Source organism: Aquarana catesbeiana, linkage group LG11 (genome assembly GCF_042186555.1).
Source record: "Aquarana catesbeiana isolate 2022-GZ linkage group LG11, ASM4218655v1, whole genome shotgun sequence".
Classification (NCBI taxonomy): Eukaryota; Metazoa; Chordata; class Amphibia; order Anura; family Ranidae; genus Aquarana; species Aquarana catesbeiana.
In genome coordinates, this window is record NC_133334.1 from 189,995,167 (window position 1) to 190,014,169 (window position 19,003).

Genomic DNA, 19,003 nt, shown 5'->3' on the forward strand with positions numbered 1-19,003 from the left:
GACTTGTCTGTAGATAAACATTTAGGGCTAGTTTACACTTGCTTCAAAACATGGTTTCGGATACGCTTTGTTAAAGCTGTCTGAACGCCGGTCACGGCCCCGTCACTAAATAAAATTGTTAGCTTACAGTCGTGTTTACACCTGCTTTTGCTTGGTGCTTCGATGAGGCTTCAAGCAAGCTTTGCCATAGACTTCTATGGTGGCTTTGAAGACTCTTTGAAGCACCACTGAAGCTACATGGGGTATAATTTTTGAAGCGAAAGCAAAAGCAGGTGTAAACAGGATTTTAAGCTAACCATTATATTTAGTGACAGGAGCTTTGACTAGCGTTCAGAGGGCTTTAACAAAACCTGTCCGAAACCTCGTTGCAAGGCGAAGCAAGTGTAAATGAGCCCTTAGGGTTGCAATATAGGCAGACTAAGCAAGGCATAAACAGCATTGATTTTGGATTTTAAAATGCTAGTAAAAATGCCTACAGCTGTGATCTATGTGGAAGAGTGTGTGTGTGTATAAGAAGTTAATTTTTATATCTTTTGTGTCATTCTAACAGCCTAAACCCACAAAGGGCCGTATGCGTATCCATTGCCTTGAAAATGTTGACAAAGCACTACAATTCCTAAAGGAACAGAAAGTACATTTGGAGAATATGGGGTCGCATGACATTGTGGATGGCAATCACAGACTGACACTAGGGCTTATCTGGACCATCATCCTCCGGTTTCAGGTAATATTGCATAAAGCAAACAGAAAAGGGAACAAGTTAAAGGAAAAGTACAACCAAAGCTCGTTTGGCTGTACTTCACCTGTGGATCACATGAGTGCAGTTTGTTCTGCGCTCATGTGACCCGTTTTCTGAAGCCGGCTGTTGGCTGACATCACAGAGCCCGTCCAGGCTCAGGCAAGATCGCGACAATGAAGTCGGTATCTACCCACATGCCTGGACCAGCACCCGAGAGCCTGAGCCGGCCGCTTCTGCCCTCTCCACAGCCCAGCGCTCCAGTGAGCACGGAGGGGGCAGAGCGAAGAGCTGCTGACAAAGTCAGAATATCGCTGGTGCAAGTCTCCTGCAGACCTGTCAGTATATCTGTATACCCGTACATCCCATACGACCAGGCAGATACACTGACAGGAACAAATCAATGAACTATCACGGTGCTCCGCAGTGCTGTGGAAATAAAGTGAGAACTACAAGCCGACAACCGCAAAGGATGCTGGGGCTTATAGTTCATTCACACACAGAGCTATGTGAATGAATGATGTGGCCATGTGGGTGGAGCCCTGCACGGCTGCGCTGATTTTTTAAAAGTGACAGCTAGTACAAGAAACTTCTTCTCTTACTATCGCCATGGGGGGGGGCGCGCAGCGGATGCAGCATTGGGAACATGTTGCACGTTCCACCCTGAAAAAGGAATGGAACATGTAACATGTTCCCAAAGGTGAACTTATCCTTTAAAGACAAATGAAAATCCATATGTTACTTTTAGCAGTGTGACTATTATTAAATGCAGTAGTTTTGAAACATGTTAGGGCTATCTGTATATCAATTTAAAAAATGTTTACATTTCATGGCAACTCTGCCATGTCTGGGGAAAAAAGGGTCATTAACACCTGTACTGTAAATGCAGACTTATCACATAACCTGGTGGTGTAACGAGAGGTTTACACTTACACATGGGTTACAGACACTTAAGGCGGCACTCAAGAGACAACTCGAAAGTTCAACCATGGTACACCCTAAATATAGGTGTAACATAGTCTAAAAGGTGAAGTTGACCTTTAAAGTTAGGCGACTCCCAGCCTTAGCAAAGCTTCAGGTAGCACACTGAAATTCTATCTACTCTTCTTAGATCTGGTTTACACATGTAGATACTGTGCCCTGAAAAAGTATTCATACCCCTTGAAATTTTCCATATTTTGTCATGTTACAATCTAAAACGTAAATTTTATGTGATAGACAAAATACAAAGTGGCACATAATTGTGAAGTGAAAGGAAAATGATGAATGGTTTTTAATTTTTTTTACAAATATCTGAAAACTGTGGAGTGCATTTGTACTCAGCCCCCTTTACTCTGATACCCCTAACTAAAATCTAGTGGAACCAATTGCCTTCCAAAGTCACCTAGTTAGTAAATACATTCCATCTTTGTGTAATTTTAATCTCAATATAAATACAGCTGTTCTGTGAAGGCCTCAGAGGTTTGGTAAAGAACCTTAGTGAACAAACGGCATCATGAAGGCCAAGGAACACACCAGACAGGTCAGGGATAAAGTTGTGGAGAAGTTTAAAGCAGGGTTAGGTTATAGAAATGTTTTTATCCCAAGCACTGTTCAATCCATCATCCGAAAATTGAAAGCGTATGGCACAACTGCAAACTTACCAAGACCTGGCCATCCACCTAAACTGACAGGCCGGGCAAGGAGAGCATTAATCAGAGAAGCAGCTAAGAGGGCCCATGGTAAATCTAGAGAAGCTGCAGAGATCCACAGCTCAGGTGAGAGAATCTGTCTATAGGACAACTATTAGTTGTGCACAAAGGTAAGTCGGTTATAATTGGGCATATAATTGTGCCACATCCAGTGTTTACAAAGAATGAAACCAGATCCCCTGGTGGCGGACTTTTAAGGCACAGAGATATTAAATAATATTCTAATGTGAAAAAATATTTATTGAAATATGAAAAATACAAAACATTTAATAAAAAGCACATTTAAAGTGAACATTCCAGTGTTGTCATACAAAACGGAATACATATAGCGAGCTAATATTTCTTGTACCCAATGTGTTTCAGAATGAGAATATGGTTCTCCTTCAGGGGTATAGTTTAAACAAGAAAATCAGTATTCTACATTAGAATAGAAAAAATTATAGCATAAATATGCAAATATATAACACATTGTACATCCAAACATAGAATAACAGACAAATGGTGGGAGAATAATGAAGGGAAAAGCACTTACATAGACTGGAATGACAATTGTTGCCAATTAAAAACATGGAGGTGCCAAGAGGTTGTTTCCAAAATGCTTGTGCCAGAGAGTTCAACATAAAGGCATACCTCAGGAACAGGGTAATGCCTAGCCCATGAGTGCTGGTTCAGCTCCCCAACACAACACCAACCCGAAGGGGAGAAGCCAGAGGACCCACTGGGGCCGGAAAGCAGGAAAAGACCCTAAAAGCATGAAATAAATCAATGAGTATAAGGTTTTAATAAAATTTTATTTTTTTAAAGATTTTTTCAAAAAAAATTTTTTTGTTAAATAGCAAAAAAATCTTATTATATTTGACTCTCCCAGTAAAAGCTCTCATGGGTAAGTACGCAGTAAAATATAGTAGTTACTTAATACCCCATTATTGGAGAATATCTGAGTTGTAAAAAAATGTATATATCTATTTTATTTGACCAAAAAGTACCTGCAGGATGGTGCGTGGAGGTTGCTCGACTATGCAAGTAGGAGTTGTTATTTATATAGTAAAAACGGGGGGGGGGGGGGGGGGGGTGCTGTTTGCAGACGCCACAACTGAGAAAAAAGATAAAAATAAAGATGAATAAAAAAAGGAAAAAATGTGAGGGAGAAATTCATTTCAAATTTATGAATATGTGAATATGTTGATACTGTTCTATAAAAAAATAAAGATTTTTTAAAAAGATTTGACCATATAATTGCAAAATGACAGAATGTCAAATGGCTGGATTTAAAGAGCAGACAAAAAAGTGGATATCCAGTGTGGAGCAAATAGCCAAAAAATATATAGTGATAAAAAAAAATCAAGGAATCAAAACCTAGAGAGCGGCCATATAACGCAAAAACTCCCCCCTCCCCTCCTCTCCCCCGCAATCATCTTTATGCAGCACAGCTGATCTAACCAGAGAGGAGGCAGGGAGAGAGTACAGGGTCCGATCCAAAAGCAGCCCCCTGAGTCGTGCGCGCACACCCCCGTCCACAGCGCACACTCGGGAATAGCATGCGCCGGAACGAGGCCATGCCCACACCGCCCACCGACACGCAATGCGTCAACAGTGGACTGGGCATGTCCGCTGGAGGAGCAAGATGTAGGTCGGGACACTGAGGAAATGGCGCCCCTAGCCTTACAAATAGCCGCCACAGGCAGAGAATACTTGGGCGGCTTTGCGTCCCGGGCAGCCCCCCAGCAAACCCACCGGGGGGGGGGAGAGACAGAGCAGCAGAGGGCGATGGTAAAGATGTAGAACTACAAGTAAGCACCAAGCAAGAGGACAGAAGTATATAACAAAAATGCACAAAATAAGCAAAATACAAAAGGGGAAATTTTGCATAATTAAACAATATGACAAGTACAAAATACAGAATTTTTTTACGTATAGAAAATAGAGGCGCACAAAGAGAAAAAAAAAAAAAAAGGATAATATAAATATATAATGGAACGGGGTATATATTGCAGTAAAGTATAAACAGATGTGTATGTGAAAAGTGGGGCAAAAAAGGGGGCTGTAATATATTATACATGAGTATATAGGGGCAGGGTATAGAACCATAAGTACATGAAAAACGAGCATCCAAGGGGATAAGAGGTGGAGGAGCCATTATAGCTCCATTCCTCCTGAGGAGAGCCCCTCAAGGAATGGTTTAAAACAAATGGCTTCGATCAAGCCTGGAAATTATTGCTTTCATTTTGTATATCCACCGCAGCCCCAGCTGGAGGAGAGTCTTATTTCAGTCTCCTCCCCTGGAGCTGGGGTGTACACGGTCAAGAATGAGGAACTTGATCTTGGGAAAAATACCTTGGTGTACAGATTTAGTATGGCACCCAAGCTGGAGGTCTGGATTGCACACCTACATGCTACGTACATGTTGGTAGGCTCTCCTCCTGAACTCGAGCTTGGTTTTTCCGATATAAAAGCAGTTGCAATCACACATCAACATATACACCACCCCAAACGTTCTACAGTTTGCAAAATGTTTTGTGTGGAAAACCTGACCGTTCAGCAAGACAGGATTTTTTTGGGTGAGCCTGAACCTGCAATAGTTGCAGCTCCCGCATATTGGGTGTTTTGGAGTATAACAGATTGTGTCTTGATTGTTTAGATGCCTTTTGAAAGGCTATTTTTAGAGAGGCATGGGAATATCCTCTCGAAAGTAAGCGATCCCGCAAGTTGTTAGCCTCCTTTTGGAAGATGGCATCCATCAGTACAGTTATGTCGGATCCTAAGATATTGTCCGTATAGTATAGAATCGATGAGAGCTTTGGGATGAAAGCTAGTGGTATGCAGAATTGCGTTCCCGGCCGTTGGTTTCCTATACAGTTTGCTGAGGAGGATCCCCCCTTCCCCTCTATAGACTTCCACGTCCAGAAACGCAACCCGCTGTTTATGATGAGACATAGTGAAACAAAGTTTGAAATAATTTTTGTTCATCCTGGAAAGGCCGTTCAAAAGCATATCGTGCGAGCCATCCCAGATCACAAAGATATCATCGTATTGGTACCACCTTAAAATGTGGTCCATATACATTGACATCTCCTTGTCTGCAAGGAACATGTTTTCCCACTCCCCCAGGTACAGGTTGGCATACGATGGGGCACAGCATGTCCCCATCGCAATCCCCTGCACCTGGAGGTAGTGGGAGCCATTAAACATAAACATGTGTTCAAGAATTTCAAGTAGTGAAATGATAAATTCACTATATGCTGGATCTGTGTCTCTATCCTTATGCAAAACATGCCTGATGGCTGCCATACCTTTACTGTGTGGAATAAAGCTATAAAGCACTTTGACGTCCACTGTGACCAAAGTGCAATTGTCAGGGACAGTCAGATTGTCCAAAATCTGTAAAAAATGTGAGGTATCCCTCACAAAAGAGGGTAACGCTGTCACAAATGGTTTTAAACACTCGTCGTTCAGCCTACTGGCATTCTCACTTATTGACCCAACCCCAGAAATGATGGGTCTGCCTGGAGGATTCTTGTCGCTCTTGTGAACTTTGGATAGTGTTTAGAAAGTGGGCACTCGAGGAAAGTCATTTCTGATGTAGTTCCAAAGTTGTTTAGTTATTGTATTATTGGAGAAAGCGGTATCAACCAGGGTATAGAAATCTCTGTTGAATTTCTCAACAATGCATATGGCGATACCCATTTAAGTTCTTCAATATTTGGTTACACATGTCTAAGTATTGTTCGTTATCCAAAATCACAACATTCCCGCCTTTGTTAGAGGCTTTGATGGTGACTGAGCTGTTATCAGATAACTGTTTTAGCTCAGATAATTCGTTCTTACTTAGGTTCGTGGGGTTTTTTCTCTAAGAAATGCTGCGGCATTAGGATGGATACTAGGTGCTGGGTAGAGGTCAGATTTAAGGGTAGATTTGCCCATTTTGGGGGGCTCCCCTGTTTATCCACCGCTTCCAAAACTTAATTTGAGATCGACTCAGTCGATAAGATCAGCCGGGTCGTTCTCCTCCAAAAGAGAAATGAGTTGGTCAAGCGCCTGCATTTCTTGTGGAGTTTGATCAGTGGTTATTGTTGACTTGTGGTAAATTTTCTTTAAGATACGTTTACGGACAAAAAGTTGAAGGTCCTTGTAGACTTCAAACCTGTCCAAATGGGACAAAAGTTTAGCCCTCGCCTGAGGACTGTTTTTTCATCTTCCCACAGAATATATGAAGACAAATTGATAATATTTAAATCGGTATCACTGACATGATCAAAATTTTTTGGAGATCTACTTGGTCGATAAGATCAGCCGGGTCGTTCTCCAAAAGAGAAATGAGTTGGTCAAGCGCCTGCGTTTCTTGTGGAGTTTGATCAGTGGTTACATGATCAGTGATAGCTGAAGGGGTTAAAAGGGTCATTTGTGTGTATGTGTTCAAACTGGGTTGTGAAGGTTGAACACCCGCAAGGATCCTCTCTAAAAAAGAGGGCTCATTGGGGGTAGTATTTAAAGAATCAGGAAGTGTACTGTTTGAGAGGTTGAATCTATCATGTTGGTATTCTTAGTGGACAAATTCATTCTAGGTGATGAAGATATTTGGCCTTGTGAAGTATTTTTGGAAAGTGAAACATGAGGTGGTATATCCAATATCGGTTTCTTTGCTGAATGGCCTTCAGACAAGTCACCATGATACTGGCGTTTTGTGCTCTGTGTATTTTTTTTTTGTTCAAAGTGGGAGGGTGAGATCCAGATTGGTTGGATGTCTGTTGTGAAGTGGTGGGGGGATGTTTCTGATTAGAGTTCCCTTTATTTTGCGTGTTTTGTGTTTTGAGTCAAGTTCCTCATTCTTGACCGTGTACACCCCAGCTCCAGGGGAGGAGACTTGAATAAGACTCTCCTCCAGCTGGAGCTGCGATGGATATACAAACTGAAAGCCACACAATTACCAGGCTTGTACGAAGCCATTTGTTTTAAACCGTTCCTTGAGGGGTTCTCCTCAGGAAGAATGGTCAAATCTTTTAAAAAAATCCCTTTTTTTTTTTTTTTTTTTTTTTTTTTTTTTTTTATAGAGTAGTATCAACATATTCACATATTCATAAATTTGAAATGATTAACTTTTCCCTCACATTTTTTTCCTTTTTCCTTTTTCATTTTTTCCTTTTTTTTTATTCATCTTTATTTTTATCTTTTTTCTCAGTTGTGGCATCTGCAGATAGCCCCCCCGTTTTTACTATATAAATAACTCCTCCTTGCATAGTCGAGCAACCTCCACGCTAGGGCTGGGGAAAAAATCGACTTAAATCTTGAATCGAGTTTAGAGGTCAAATCAATTCAAAATGTAAGTAGATAAATTTTTTTTTTTTCTCTCACCGCGCTGGTCCCGAGGAGCGGACTAGGCCGAAGCCACGGCCTCGCCTAAAAACTCCTGCCTGCAGCTCCCCAGGACCGGCGCTGACGACGGGGCGGTCCCGAGGAGCTGCGGGCAGGAGTTTTTAGGCGAGGCCGCGGCTTCGGCCTAGTCCACGAGGCTGGACGCCACGGAGTAGGCAGAAGCCACGGCCTCGCCTAAAAACTCCTGCCCGCAGCTCCCCGGGACTGGCGTGGTGTCCAAAAAAAAAAAAAACTCTTCAAATCGTGAATCGAGTTTTTTTTTTTTTTTTTTTTTTTTTTTTTTTTTAGGAAAATCGCAGACTTTTTCTCTTTTAAGAAAATCTCCCAGCCCTACTCCACGCACCATCCTGCAGGTACTTTTTGGTCAAATAAAATGGATACCGTATTTATCGGCGTATAACACGCACATTCATTTTAAGAGGGTAATTTCAGGAAAAAAACGTACATTTTAAATAAGGAACTTTGAAGCAAAATAAGGGTCAGTGCCTATCTGCAGCCTCACCATTGCCATCAATGCCCATCTGCAGCCTCACAAGTGTCATCAGTACAGCTTCGCCATGGCCGCCAGTGCAGCAGCCTCGCCATGGCCGCCAGTGCAGCAGCCTCGCCATTGCCGCCAGTGCAGCAGCCTCGCCATTGCCGCCAGTGCAGCAGCCTCGCCATTGCCGCCAGTGCAGCAGCCTCGCCATTGCCGCCAGTGCAGCAGCCTCGCCATTGCCGCCAGTGCAGCAGCCTCGCCATTGCCGCCAGTGCAGCAGCCTCGCCATTGCCGCCAGTGCAGCAGCCTCGCCATTGCCGCCAGTGCAGCAGCCTCGCCATTGCCGCCAGTGCAGCAGCCTCGCCATTGCCGCCAGTGCAGCAGCCTCGCCATTGCCGCCAGTGCAGCAGCCTCGCCATTGCCGCCAGTGCAGCAGCCTCGCCATTGCCGCCAGTGCAGCAGCCTCGCCATTGCCGCCAGTGCAGCAGCCTCGCCATTGCCGCCAGTGCAGCAGCCTCGCCATTGCCGCCAGTGCAGCAGCCTCGCCATTGCCGCCAGTGCAGCAGCCTCGCCATTGCCGCCAGTGCAGCAGCCTCGCCATTGCCGCCAGTGCAGCAGCCTCGCCATTGCCGCCAGTGCAGCAGCCTCGCCATTGCCGCCAGTGCAGCAGCCTCGCCATTGCCGCCAGTGCAGCAGCCTCGCCATTGCCGCCAGTGCAGCAGCCTCGCCATTGCCGCCAGTGCAGCAGCCTCGCCATTGCCGCCAGTGCAGCAGCCTCGCCATTGCCGCCAGTGCAGCAGCCTCGCCATTGCCGCCAGTGCAGCAGCCTCGCCATTGCCGCCAGTGCAGCAGCCTCGCCATTGCCGCCAGTGCAGCAGCCTCGCCATTGCCGCCAGTGCAGCAGCCTCGCCATTGCCGCCAGTGCAGCAGCCTCGCCATTGCCGCCAGTGCAGCAGCCTCGCCATTGCCGCCAGTGCAGCAGCCTCGCCATTGCCGCCAGTGCAGCAGCCTCGCCATTGCCGCCAGTGCAGCAGCCTCGCCATTGCCGCCAGTGCAGCAGCCTCGCCATTGCCGCCAGTGCAGCAGCCTCGCCATTGCCGCCAGTGCAGCAGCCTCATCGATGCCCATCTGCAGCAAGAGGGGACAGGGAGGGGGGCGGAATGAGTGCCGACAGATTACATGCAGTGAGAATCCTATGATAGTCAGAACAGTGGTCTAATGGCCCAGGAGACGGGACTTCCTATTACAGAGGCCGCCAAGTAAACAGGAGATTCTCACTGCATGTAATCTGACGGCACTCGTCCCGCCCCACTCCCTGTCCCCTCCGAGGCAGCTAAAATTTAAGTATTGGCGTATAACACGCACATGCTATTTGCACCCGATTTTCATGGTGAAAAAGTGAGTGTTATACACCAATAAATACAGTATATACAGTTTTTTTAGAACTCAGATATTCTCCAATAATGGGGTATTAAGTAACTACTATATTTTACCGCATACTTACCCATGAGAGCTTTGTACTTTCTGGAAGAGTCAAATGTAATAAGATTTATTTTGCTATTTAACAAAAAATTTTTTTGAAAAAATCTTAAATTTTTTTTTATTAACGAATACCTTATACTCATTGATTTGTTTCATGCTTTTAGGGTCTTTTCCTGTTTTTAATCGGCAACAATTGTCATTCCAGTCTATGTAAGTGCTTTTCCCTTCATTATTCTCCCACCATTTCTGCCTGTTCTGTTTTTGGATGTACAATGTGTTATATATTTGCATATTTATGCTATAATTTTTTCTATTCTAATGTAGAATACTGATTTTCTTGTTTAAACTATACTCCTGAAGGAGAACCATATTCTCACTCCGAAACACGTTGGGTATAAGAAATATTAGCTCGCTGTATGTATTCCGTTTTGTATGACAACACTGGAATGTTCACTTTAAATGTGCTTTTTATTAAATGTTTTGTATTTTTCATATTTCAGTAAATATTTTTTCATATTAGAATAGTCTTTACTATCTTTGTGCCTTAAAAGTCCGCCACCAGGGGATCTTGTTTCATTCACTATTAGTTGTACACTCCCCAAATCTGGCCTTTATGGAAGAGTGGCAAGAAGAAAGCCATTGTCGAAAGAAAGCCATACGAAGTCCCGTTTGCAGTTTGCAAGAAGCCATGTGGGGGACACAGCAAACATGTGAAAGAAAGTGCTCTGATCAGATAAGACCAAAATTGAACTTTTTGGCCTTAAAGCAAAATGCTATGTGTGGCGGAAAACTAACACTGCACATCACTCTGAACACCCTGTCCCCACCGTGAAACATGGTGGTGATCACATCATGTTGTAGGGATGCTTTTCTTCAGCAGGGACAGGGAAGCTGGTCAGAGTTGATGGGCAGATGGATGGAGCCAAATATAAGGCAATCTTAGAAGAAAACCTGTTAGAGCTTGCAAAAGACTTTTATTGGGGGTGGAGGTTCACCTTCCAGCAGGAGAACGACCCTAAACCTACAGCCGAAGCTACAATGCAATGGTTTAGATCAAAGCATATTCATAGTTACATAGTAGGTAGGGTGGAATAAAGACAAGAGTCCATCCAACCTGTGTAGGTGAACGTGTGTCAATGTCTATAATTTCCCATATCCATATGTTGTGTTTTTTTTTATTCATGCATTAGAATGGTCCAGTCAAAGTCCAGACCTAAATCCAATTGACAATCTGTGGCAAGACATGAAAATTGCTGTTCACAGATGCTCTCCATCCAATCTGACAGAGCTTGAACTATTTTGCAAATTAGAATGGGCAAAAATTTCCTAGCATGTGCAAAGCTGGTAGAGATATACCCCAAAAGACAAGCAACTATAATTGCAGAGAAAGGTGGTTCTACAAAGTATTGACTCGGGGGCTGAATACAAATGCACGCCACACTTTTCACATATTTATTTGTGAAAAAAAAAATGGAAACCATTCATTGTTTTCCTTCCGCTTCACAATTATGTGCCACTTTGTGTTGGTCTATCACATAAAATCCCAATAAAATGCATTTACATTTTTGGTTGTAAAATGACAAAATGTTAAGGGGGTGTGAATACTTTTTCAAGGCACTGTATTTCCATGGTGAATAGGATAGTCCAGCCCAGGCTGTCTGCCCACCTTTGCACAGACATACTACTTGAAAACGACAAGTGACAGCTGCCCACTTGTGATTGACAGAGTGCAATACCCCCCCCCCCCCCCCCCCCCAAATAGTCAATCCCAGGGAAATGAGGCCAAAAAAAAGTTACAATTCTCTCTAGCAATATGGGTTTAAAAAAAAAAAAAAAAAAAAAGCAGCTTTGCCCTTGTAGCACATTTAAGGTTCAATTTTGAGTTGTTGAGGCTGTGGGTTTAAAATTATGGGTCAGTTGTTTTATGTATTTTTTTTTTCCTGGTTTGCTGAGCAGCAGAGTATTTATTAGAAACCTGCATCACAATGCAACATATTCAGTTTGCTCCCACGTCTACCAGTGGATAAGAGGTACTATCTGCTTGTGAGTAGATGTTGGGACACTGTGTAATGTTGCTACTACTTTACTTTAAAAATGGTTTTCATCTTTAAACAACAAATACTGAGAAGTTAAGTCACACGGGCCGAATGTCAGAACACAACGGCGGGTAAATTTTTTTTTTTTTTTTTAAAAGGGCCGACATTCGGCTCCCGTGTATGTGATGCATGCTGGAAAACCAGCAGCCGCCCGACTCCCGATCAGCACACTCATCCAATGGAAGAGAGCACTGATTGGAGTGTCCTAACGGGGGGGGGCCGCCCCCTATCAGAACACAACACCTCAGCGGGGGAGATCACTGGACTAACCTCGCTGGGTTGCACAAAAAAAAACTGTTCGTTTGTACCCAGCTTTAGACTTGGTCACACATCCATATATTTTCAGTATAGACTTGCAGGTGCCCATTTTTCCACACTCACCTGCTTATTTATAGTTACATACTATAAAAGCAGAAAGTCTGCTCCTGATAGTCAATGCTCAGGTTCAAATAAAGAAAACATTAGTGACAGGGTGGAAGCATCTGTGAACAATGTTCAAAATTAACGCTAACTTGCTTTGTATTGTTTTAGTTAATGAAATACATTAAAAATTCTCAGTTATACAATAGTAGTTGTGTTTTTTAGAACACGCTACATTCAAAAATGTTTTTTTTTTTTTTTTTTTTTTTTTAATCTAGATTCAAGATATTAGTGTTGAGACAGAAGACAATAAAGAGAAGAAGTCGGCTAAGGATGCCTTATTGCTCTGGTGTCAAATGAAAACTGCTGGGTGAGCATATTGGGAAATTCAAAAGTGCTAAAGCAGATGTTGATATTTATAATACTGTAAATGTTCCATCTCCATTAGACAAGTAAACAAGGAACTAAGCATCCCAAAGAACCAACACATAAAATAAATATCACTGTAGCTTATCAAGATTTTAAAGTGGTTGTAAACCCTTACATATATCCACTGAATTGACTAGCCTTGGATAATACGCAAAGATGAAACAAATCCTTCTACGTAAGTTGTACCTGTTTTTTTTTTTTTTTTTTGTTTACCTGCAGGCATATCTCCTCTACATCCTTCTAAAACACATAGATCAGGCTTTCTTTGCTGCAGAAGGCAGGAATCTGACATCACACACTGCACAGCATAGAGCAGGGAGATGAGTGTAATCCAAGACCTGAGTGGAGGGAAAGCACATACCCCCCCCCCCCACAGTCTCATAGGGAAACATGCACAGTTGAGGCTTTCAATCACCTGCTTGCTGGAGTGGGGGGGGGGGGGGGGGGGGGCGGCTGGCTGCCTTCCTTCTGGGATTCTGTTGTGTCCAGTTAGACTGTTGGAAGTGACTCATGCAGAGTGAGGAGAGATCAGATGGGAACCACACTAGGTGCTGTGGATTGAGGCTAGTAGAGGGATATGTTTTGCTCATGTTTCATTTCAGTGGTTTACAACCATTTTAAAGTAGCATATTTTAATAATTGCTATAATATATAACTGATTGTGTCTTAAGTATCAATTTATCAGGTTTCAAAACAGCTAATTTTCCTCAACAGAATATATGGAATTTAGTACAAAAAGTTTAATTTAAACATAAAGCATTTACAGGTATGGTGAAGGAAAAGCTGACAGAAAAAAAAAATTGGTCCAAACAAAATGGAATACTAGGAATTTCAAAAGTAGTCTTTGTTTACCTTGTAAACTAATACCTGCCTAATTATGCCAAAGCTCAAACCTGACAGATGACATTTATCAGGCTTATAATGCACTGATTACATTGTTTCCTATGTAATTTTTTTGTTGAAGATTGACCTGTTGGATAGCTTTCATTTCCTTTGTTCCCAAGAATGTGACTTAATTTACAAACACGAATTCATAGTATTATTGTGTTTCCCTTTTTTAGATATCCTAATGTCAATGTTCATAATTTCACAACGAGCTGGCGCGATGGTCTTGCATTTAATGCCATTGTACACAAACACAGGTTAGCATCTGTTTTTTTTTTTTTTTTTTTTTCTTTTTAACAGTTGAATAGATAAAAACACAGAATTAAATAATGTTGTTGAAAAAATTTCTGTATGATACATTGAAAGAATCATTATTAAATTTGAACAAAAATTTAAGTATGAATTCTGAAGGAGATAATAATTAAAAATAATGAAAGGCAAAATATGATTAAGAACTTGTATGAAATAAGAAAATATGTTTACAAGTGAGTTTTGTATTTATGCATGTGTTTAATGGTGTACTCTGTTCACACCAAGGCCAGACCTCATTGAGTTTGATACACTGAAGAAATCCAATGCTCACCACAACCTGCAAAATGCATTTAACGTTGCCGAGAGAGAGCTGGGTCTTACTAAACTTCTGGACCCTGAAGGTATAAAACTGTATACTGTTGTCTGTCATTACATGAAAAAATATTTTTTAAGGAAAGTACCAAGTGACTTCTTAGTACTAATAGCCCGTTTTCTGTTTGTGCTCTAAAATAAAATTGGTGCACCTCCTGGTGTTTTTAAAAAGGGGGGGGGGGAAAAAAAAAAAATAAGAAATGAAACGACCCTCTTTTTTGATTATACGCTTTCAGAAAAATAGATATACTTTTGGGGGGCTTTAGTAAATTTTCAACTTGGGCATGTGTTAACCCAAGCACATACTGGAAAGATAAAAACACTTATAAAAGAGCAGATTTTTCAAAGCAGAGAGATGCACTCCAAGGGATCATTGTCATTGCAGAATAGAAAAGAAAATGTTTCAAATTGACTGTATGCAAACACAATGCAAATGATATTCCCTTAGGAAATACGTTTAAATGGCTAAAAATAAAAATTGTGGCTCACATCAAACGTTAAAGCAATATAAAATAACAAAAGGGCCTGTAAAATTATAGTAATAATCGTTCTCATTTGACAGTTACAAAAAAATATAACCGAATATGTCAAATGGAAATCAAGGCTGCAAAAAGTCAAAAACAACTGACCAGTTGTAGGAAAAACACCAAAAATGTTTCAGATATGTTAAAAGTAAAAAAAAAAGGCAGGTCAGAGCATGTAGTCTCTTTACAAGGTAATTTATAGTTGGTGACTGGGGACAAAGAAGGCAAATTTATTAAATCCCTTCAGCTCTGTGTATTCAAAGGAAAATGGGGGAGCTGATGTCCATAATAAATTAACATGGCTCAAAAATGATATGGTCCAAAAGCATTTAGACAAAATAAATGTGAATAAAGCACCTGGACCAGCAGTCTTAATATCCTTGTGCCCTCAAAGAGTTGAGCTCTGTTATTTCAAAGCCATTGTTACAATTTTTTATAAGATATTTGAGCATTTGATAAGACGGCATTGAAGAGTTTTTGCTAGAAAATATTTTAAGCAATAGACTGCATGTGGATTTACAAAAATATGGTGAAAAATGACAACGCTTTAATAAAAACATGAAGTACAGTGCAAATTGCATAAAATACTTTCCCACTATGAGAATATAGTACAAACATGAAAATAATACCCACTGCGTTTACATATGAATAAAAATAATAATAATGTTACAAATATGTAACGAATAAGTAACTGCCTTCAGTACTGTGCACAACATAATCTCTCTGCCGATATTTGTGTAAACTTAAATCCTGTTCAAAATGGTGCTTAATCGCTTGCTGACCGCCCCATATCAAGTTTACTGCTACAGGGTGGCCACTCTGCGCTGGATTATATATATATATATATATATATATATATATATTATATTATACACACACATGATCCTGCAAGTGGGGCCGCTTCTGCTATGATTATTTACAGCAGAGCCAATCTGTGGGTGCCGAGCATATTATGTCCACCGGCACCCGCCGATCATCGGGCAGATACGTGAAAAAAGTAACAAGAAACATGCAGCACAAGAATAGATCAAAATCTGTTCATGTCCATATATGCTCTAAAAGTCAATACAGAGAGTAACAGAAGAGTCCAAGCATCGAGACCTCCGTGTGATAAATGAAATATTCAGAAGTACCAAGATGTATATTCCCACCACCGACAAACACTGTGGCCACTCACCTCAAAATGATGACCCCCTGAACAGAAAGGATGGTCATAGCACACCTATCCTCTTCAGGAGGTATGCTTAGATGTCGGATTTCGGCAGTATACAAATTCCCAGATGCCATATGCAAATTAAAGAGGTGACTAATAGTGCTCTCTGCTTAATTTTTAAACTTTACTGAAGAAAGATATTAAAAACTCACAAACAAGTACTTGACTGTATGCATGTACATAAATTGCTCATACGAGCCGATCCAAAGATAGCCACAGGTGACTTCACTATCATAGCTCCTCCTCTCGTGCGCGTTACGTCCAATACGGGAGGTCTGTATTGGACGTAACACGTACAGAGTTCGACATCTACATCTAAGTATATCCCCTGAAGGGGATAAGTGTGTTGTGACCCTCCTGTTTGTTCAGTGGTTATAATTTTGAGGTGAGCGGCCACACTGTGTGTTGGTGGTGGGAATATACACCTTGGTGCTTCTGAATATTCCATTTATCACGTGGAGATCTCTTTGCTTGATGGATTCTTCTGTTACTCTCTGTATTGACTTTTTAGAGCATATATGGATATTATCAGATTTTGATCTATTATTGCGCTGCACTTTTCTTGTTTTTTATTCTATGTTGGAGGTAGTGTGGAATATACTTATACTGCTGGCAATATTTGATGTGTTGATTTTTTTTTTTTTATTATAATAGTATATGTGCTTGCACTGATTGGTTACGCTCTTAGATCTCCGTTCTGACGGGGGAAGGGGTAGATTTTGTGTTTCTGTAAAGCAGGGACTAAAATCCATCTCTTCCCCTAGTAAAAGCAGCACATACAGTACACAAAAACACTGGCTAGGCACACAGTTAACCCTTTGATCACCCTTAATCCTTTCCCAGCCAGTGTCAGTACAGTGACCATGCATATTTTTAGCACTGATCGCTGTATTGGTATCACCGCTTCCTGCAAAGTGTCAAACTTGTCGGTGTCCGATTGTCCTCCGTAATATCGCAGTCCTACTATAAGTCGCTGAATGCTGCCATTACTAGTATTAAAAAAAAAAAAAATTCAAAATTCCATAAATACATCCTATAGTTTGTAGACACTAGACCGTTCACCTAAATCAATCAATATACGCTTATTGTGATTTTTTTTATTTTTTTTTTCCAAAAACATGTAACAGAATACATATTGGCCTAATGAAGAAATGTGATTTTTTTTTTTTTTCAATTTATTTTTATTGGATATGTTTTATAGCAGAATTTTTTTTTTTTTCAAAATTGCCTGTCTTTTTTTTTGTTTATAGCGGAAAAAATAAAAAAACGCAGTGGTGATCAAATACCTCCAAAAGAAAGCTCTATTTGTAAAGGAAAAAATCTTAAAGCGGATTTCTACCTAAAAGTGGAACTTCCACTCTAAGGACTCCTCACCCCCTTACATGCCACATTTGCCATGTCATTTTTTGTGTGTGTGTGGGGGGGGGGGGGTTGGGTTTTCACAGGTACCCAGCTCCCACTTCCGCTCGGGCTTCCTGGGCGACTTGAGTGGAAGTTCCTCGCTCCCCCTCTCTCCCTGCAATCTTCTTGAAAAGGAGCAGCGCAACTTGCACCCAGGTGTAAAGCCGCAAGCTGCGATGTCGGCGCCTGAGAGAACCAAGGGTTCTGTCGGCCGCATCGCTGAATCGTGGGACAGGTAAGTTTGTGTTTAGTGAAAGTCAGCAGCTACACTTTTTGTAGCTGCTAACTTATAATGAACACAAAACCTAGTGGAACTCCGCTTTAAATCTTCCGGAGGTCAAGTGGTTAAAACAAAACACATGCAAAACCATAAATGGTGCTTTCAAAGTGTGTATGTGTGTGATCCAGTTCTTCCGTTTTTTAAATCTTTTCTTGCATCATCATTGATATTCAAATTGTATAAAGTGACTTTAAAAAAGTGCCTCCAGTGCTCTACTCAAGTGTGTTGGATCACTCGCCAGAAATAAATGAGCTTCTTATCAAGAGGTGTCGCAGCGCATTGGGTGAATGCTCTCCTGCCAGCAGAAAAGATCTCCTCATTCTCCACCTGTATCACCACCAGATTATTTCCTCCAGGTTTTGCATATAAAGTAGGTTGAAGGTGGATCAAGGTTGTGTAACTCATATTCAAGAATTTGTCCACCTCGGTGACAAAAGCATACACAGTTGCTCCCTTTTACTAAGTGTATTCCTAACATCCAAAAATAATGGAACATACACTAGGATAATGCAGTGCAAGAATATAACTGGAACTGGATCATACAGATAATTTTGTTTGTTTGAAAGCAATGTATATTTTTGCACAGGATTGAAATTTGCACAAATATTGGCAGAAAGAATTTGTTGTTCACAGGACTAGAGACTGTTTTTTATTCATTACATATTTGCACTTTTTTATGAAGGACATTTATATGTAAACTCATTGGGATTATTTTAGTGTTTGCACTATATTCTCATGATCATAATTCATTTTATGTAATTTGTACTGTACTTTGATTTTAAAGCTCTGACAATTTTCAAAATATTTCTGACTAGAGTACTATAGTACATCCCTTTTTGGTAGCTGCTAGGAGTTTTATTTATTTTTTCATTTAAAACCTATATATGGGTTTTTTGTGGCATGGTTGTCTAATCTTTCATAATGGATTTATGAAAGGCTGAGATTGTCAAACAAATTCTACAGGCTTTGGCCAGTTTTGTAAATGGATAAAAAAACTGGCTAAAAGTACGTATTCATCAAGTAGAGAATAATGATTCATATGCTGAATGGTATAAAGTTTTTAATGGTGTACCCCCATGTTGGGACCCTTACTGTTTAACCTATTTAAAAATGACAATAGAGTTTGGGATTAAAAGTACCATTTCAGTGTTTTCAGATAACACCAGACTACTTACTGTATGTAGTTGAATAACATCCTTATTGGATGTCTTCAACTTACAAGCAGCCCTTAATGCCGCAAATTAGGTTTAATGTTGATAAATGTAAAGTTGCACTTGGGGGATAAAACCATGCATGCATCATACATTCTAAGAGGAGAACAACTAGGGTAGTCCATGGTTGAGAAGGAGCTGGGTGTTGTGGTAGATCATAGACCTAATCGCATTTAATGCCAAGCTGCAGTTTCTTAAAGAAAGCTAAATGGTTTCCTGTGTT

The 19,003-nt window shown here is 41.1% G+C and overlaps 1 protein-coding gene across 3 annotated transcripts in view; it reads left to right on the plus strand.

Annotated features, from left to right (window-relative positions):
* The window catches only part of SPTBN2 (spectrin beta, non-erythrocytic 2), a 1,434,510-nt gene that overhangs the window by 1,088,978 nt on the left and 326,529 nt on the right, over positions 1-19,003 (plus strand). For all 3 annotated transcript variants that reach the window (XM_073605131.1, XM_073605132.1, XM_073605133.1), the window contains 4 exons: positions 551-724; positions 12,492-12,583; positions 13,704-13,784; positions 14,065-14,180. In XM_073605131.1, coding sequence (XP_073461232.1) covers positions 551-724; positions 12,492-12,583; positions 13,704-13,784; positions 14,065-14,180 — 463 coding nt within the window. The remainder of the gene's footprint in view (positions 1-550; positions 725-12,491; positions 12,584-13,703; positions 13,785-14,064; positions 14,181-19,003) is intronic.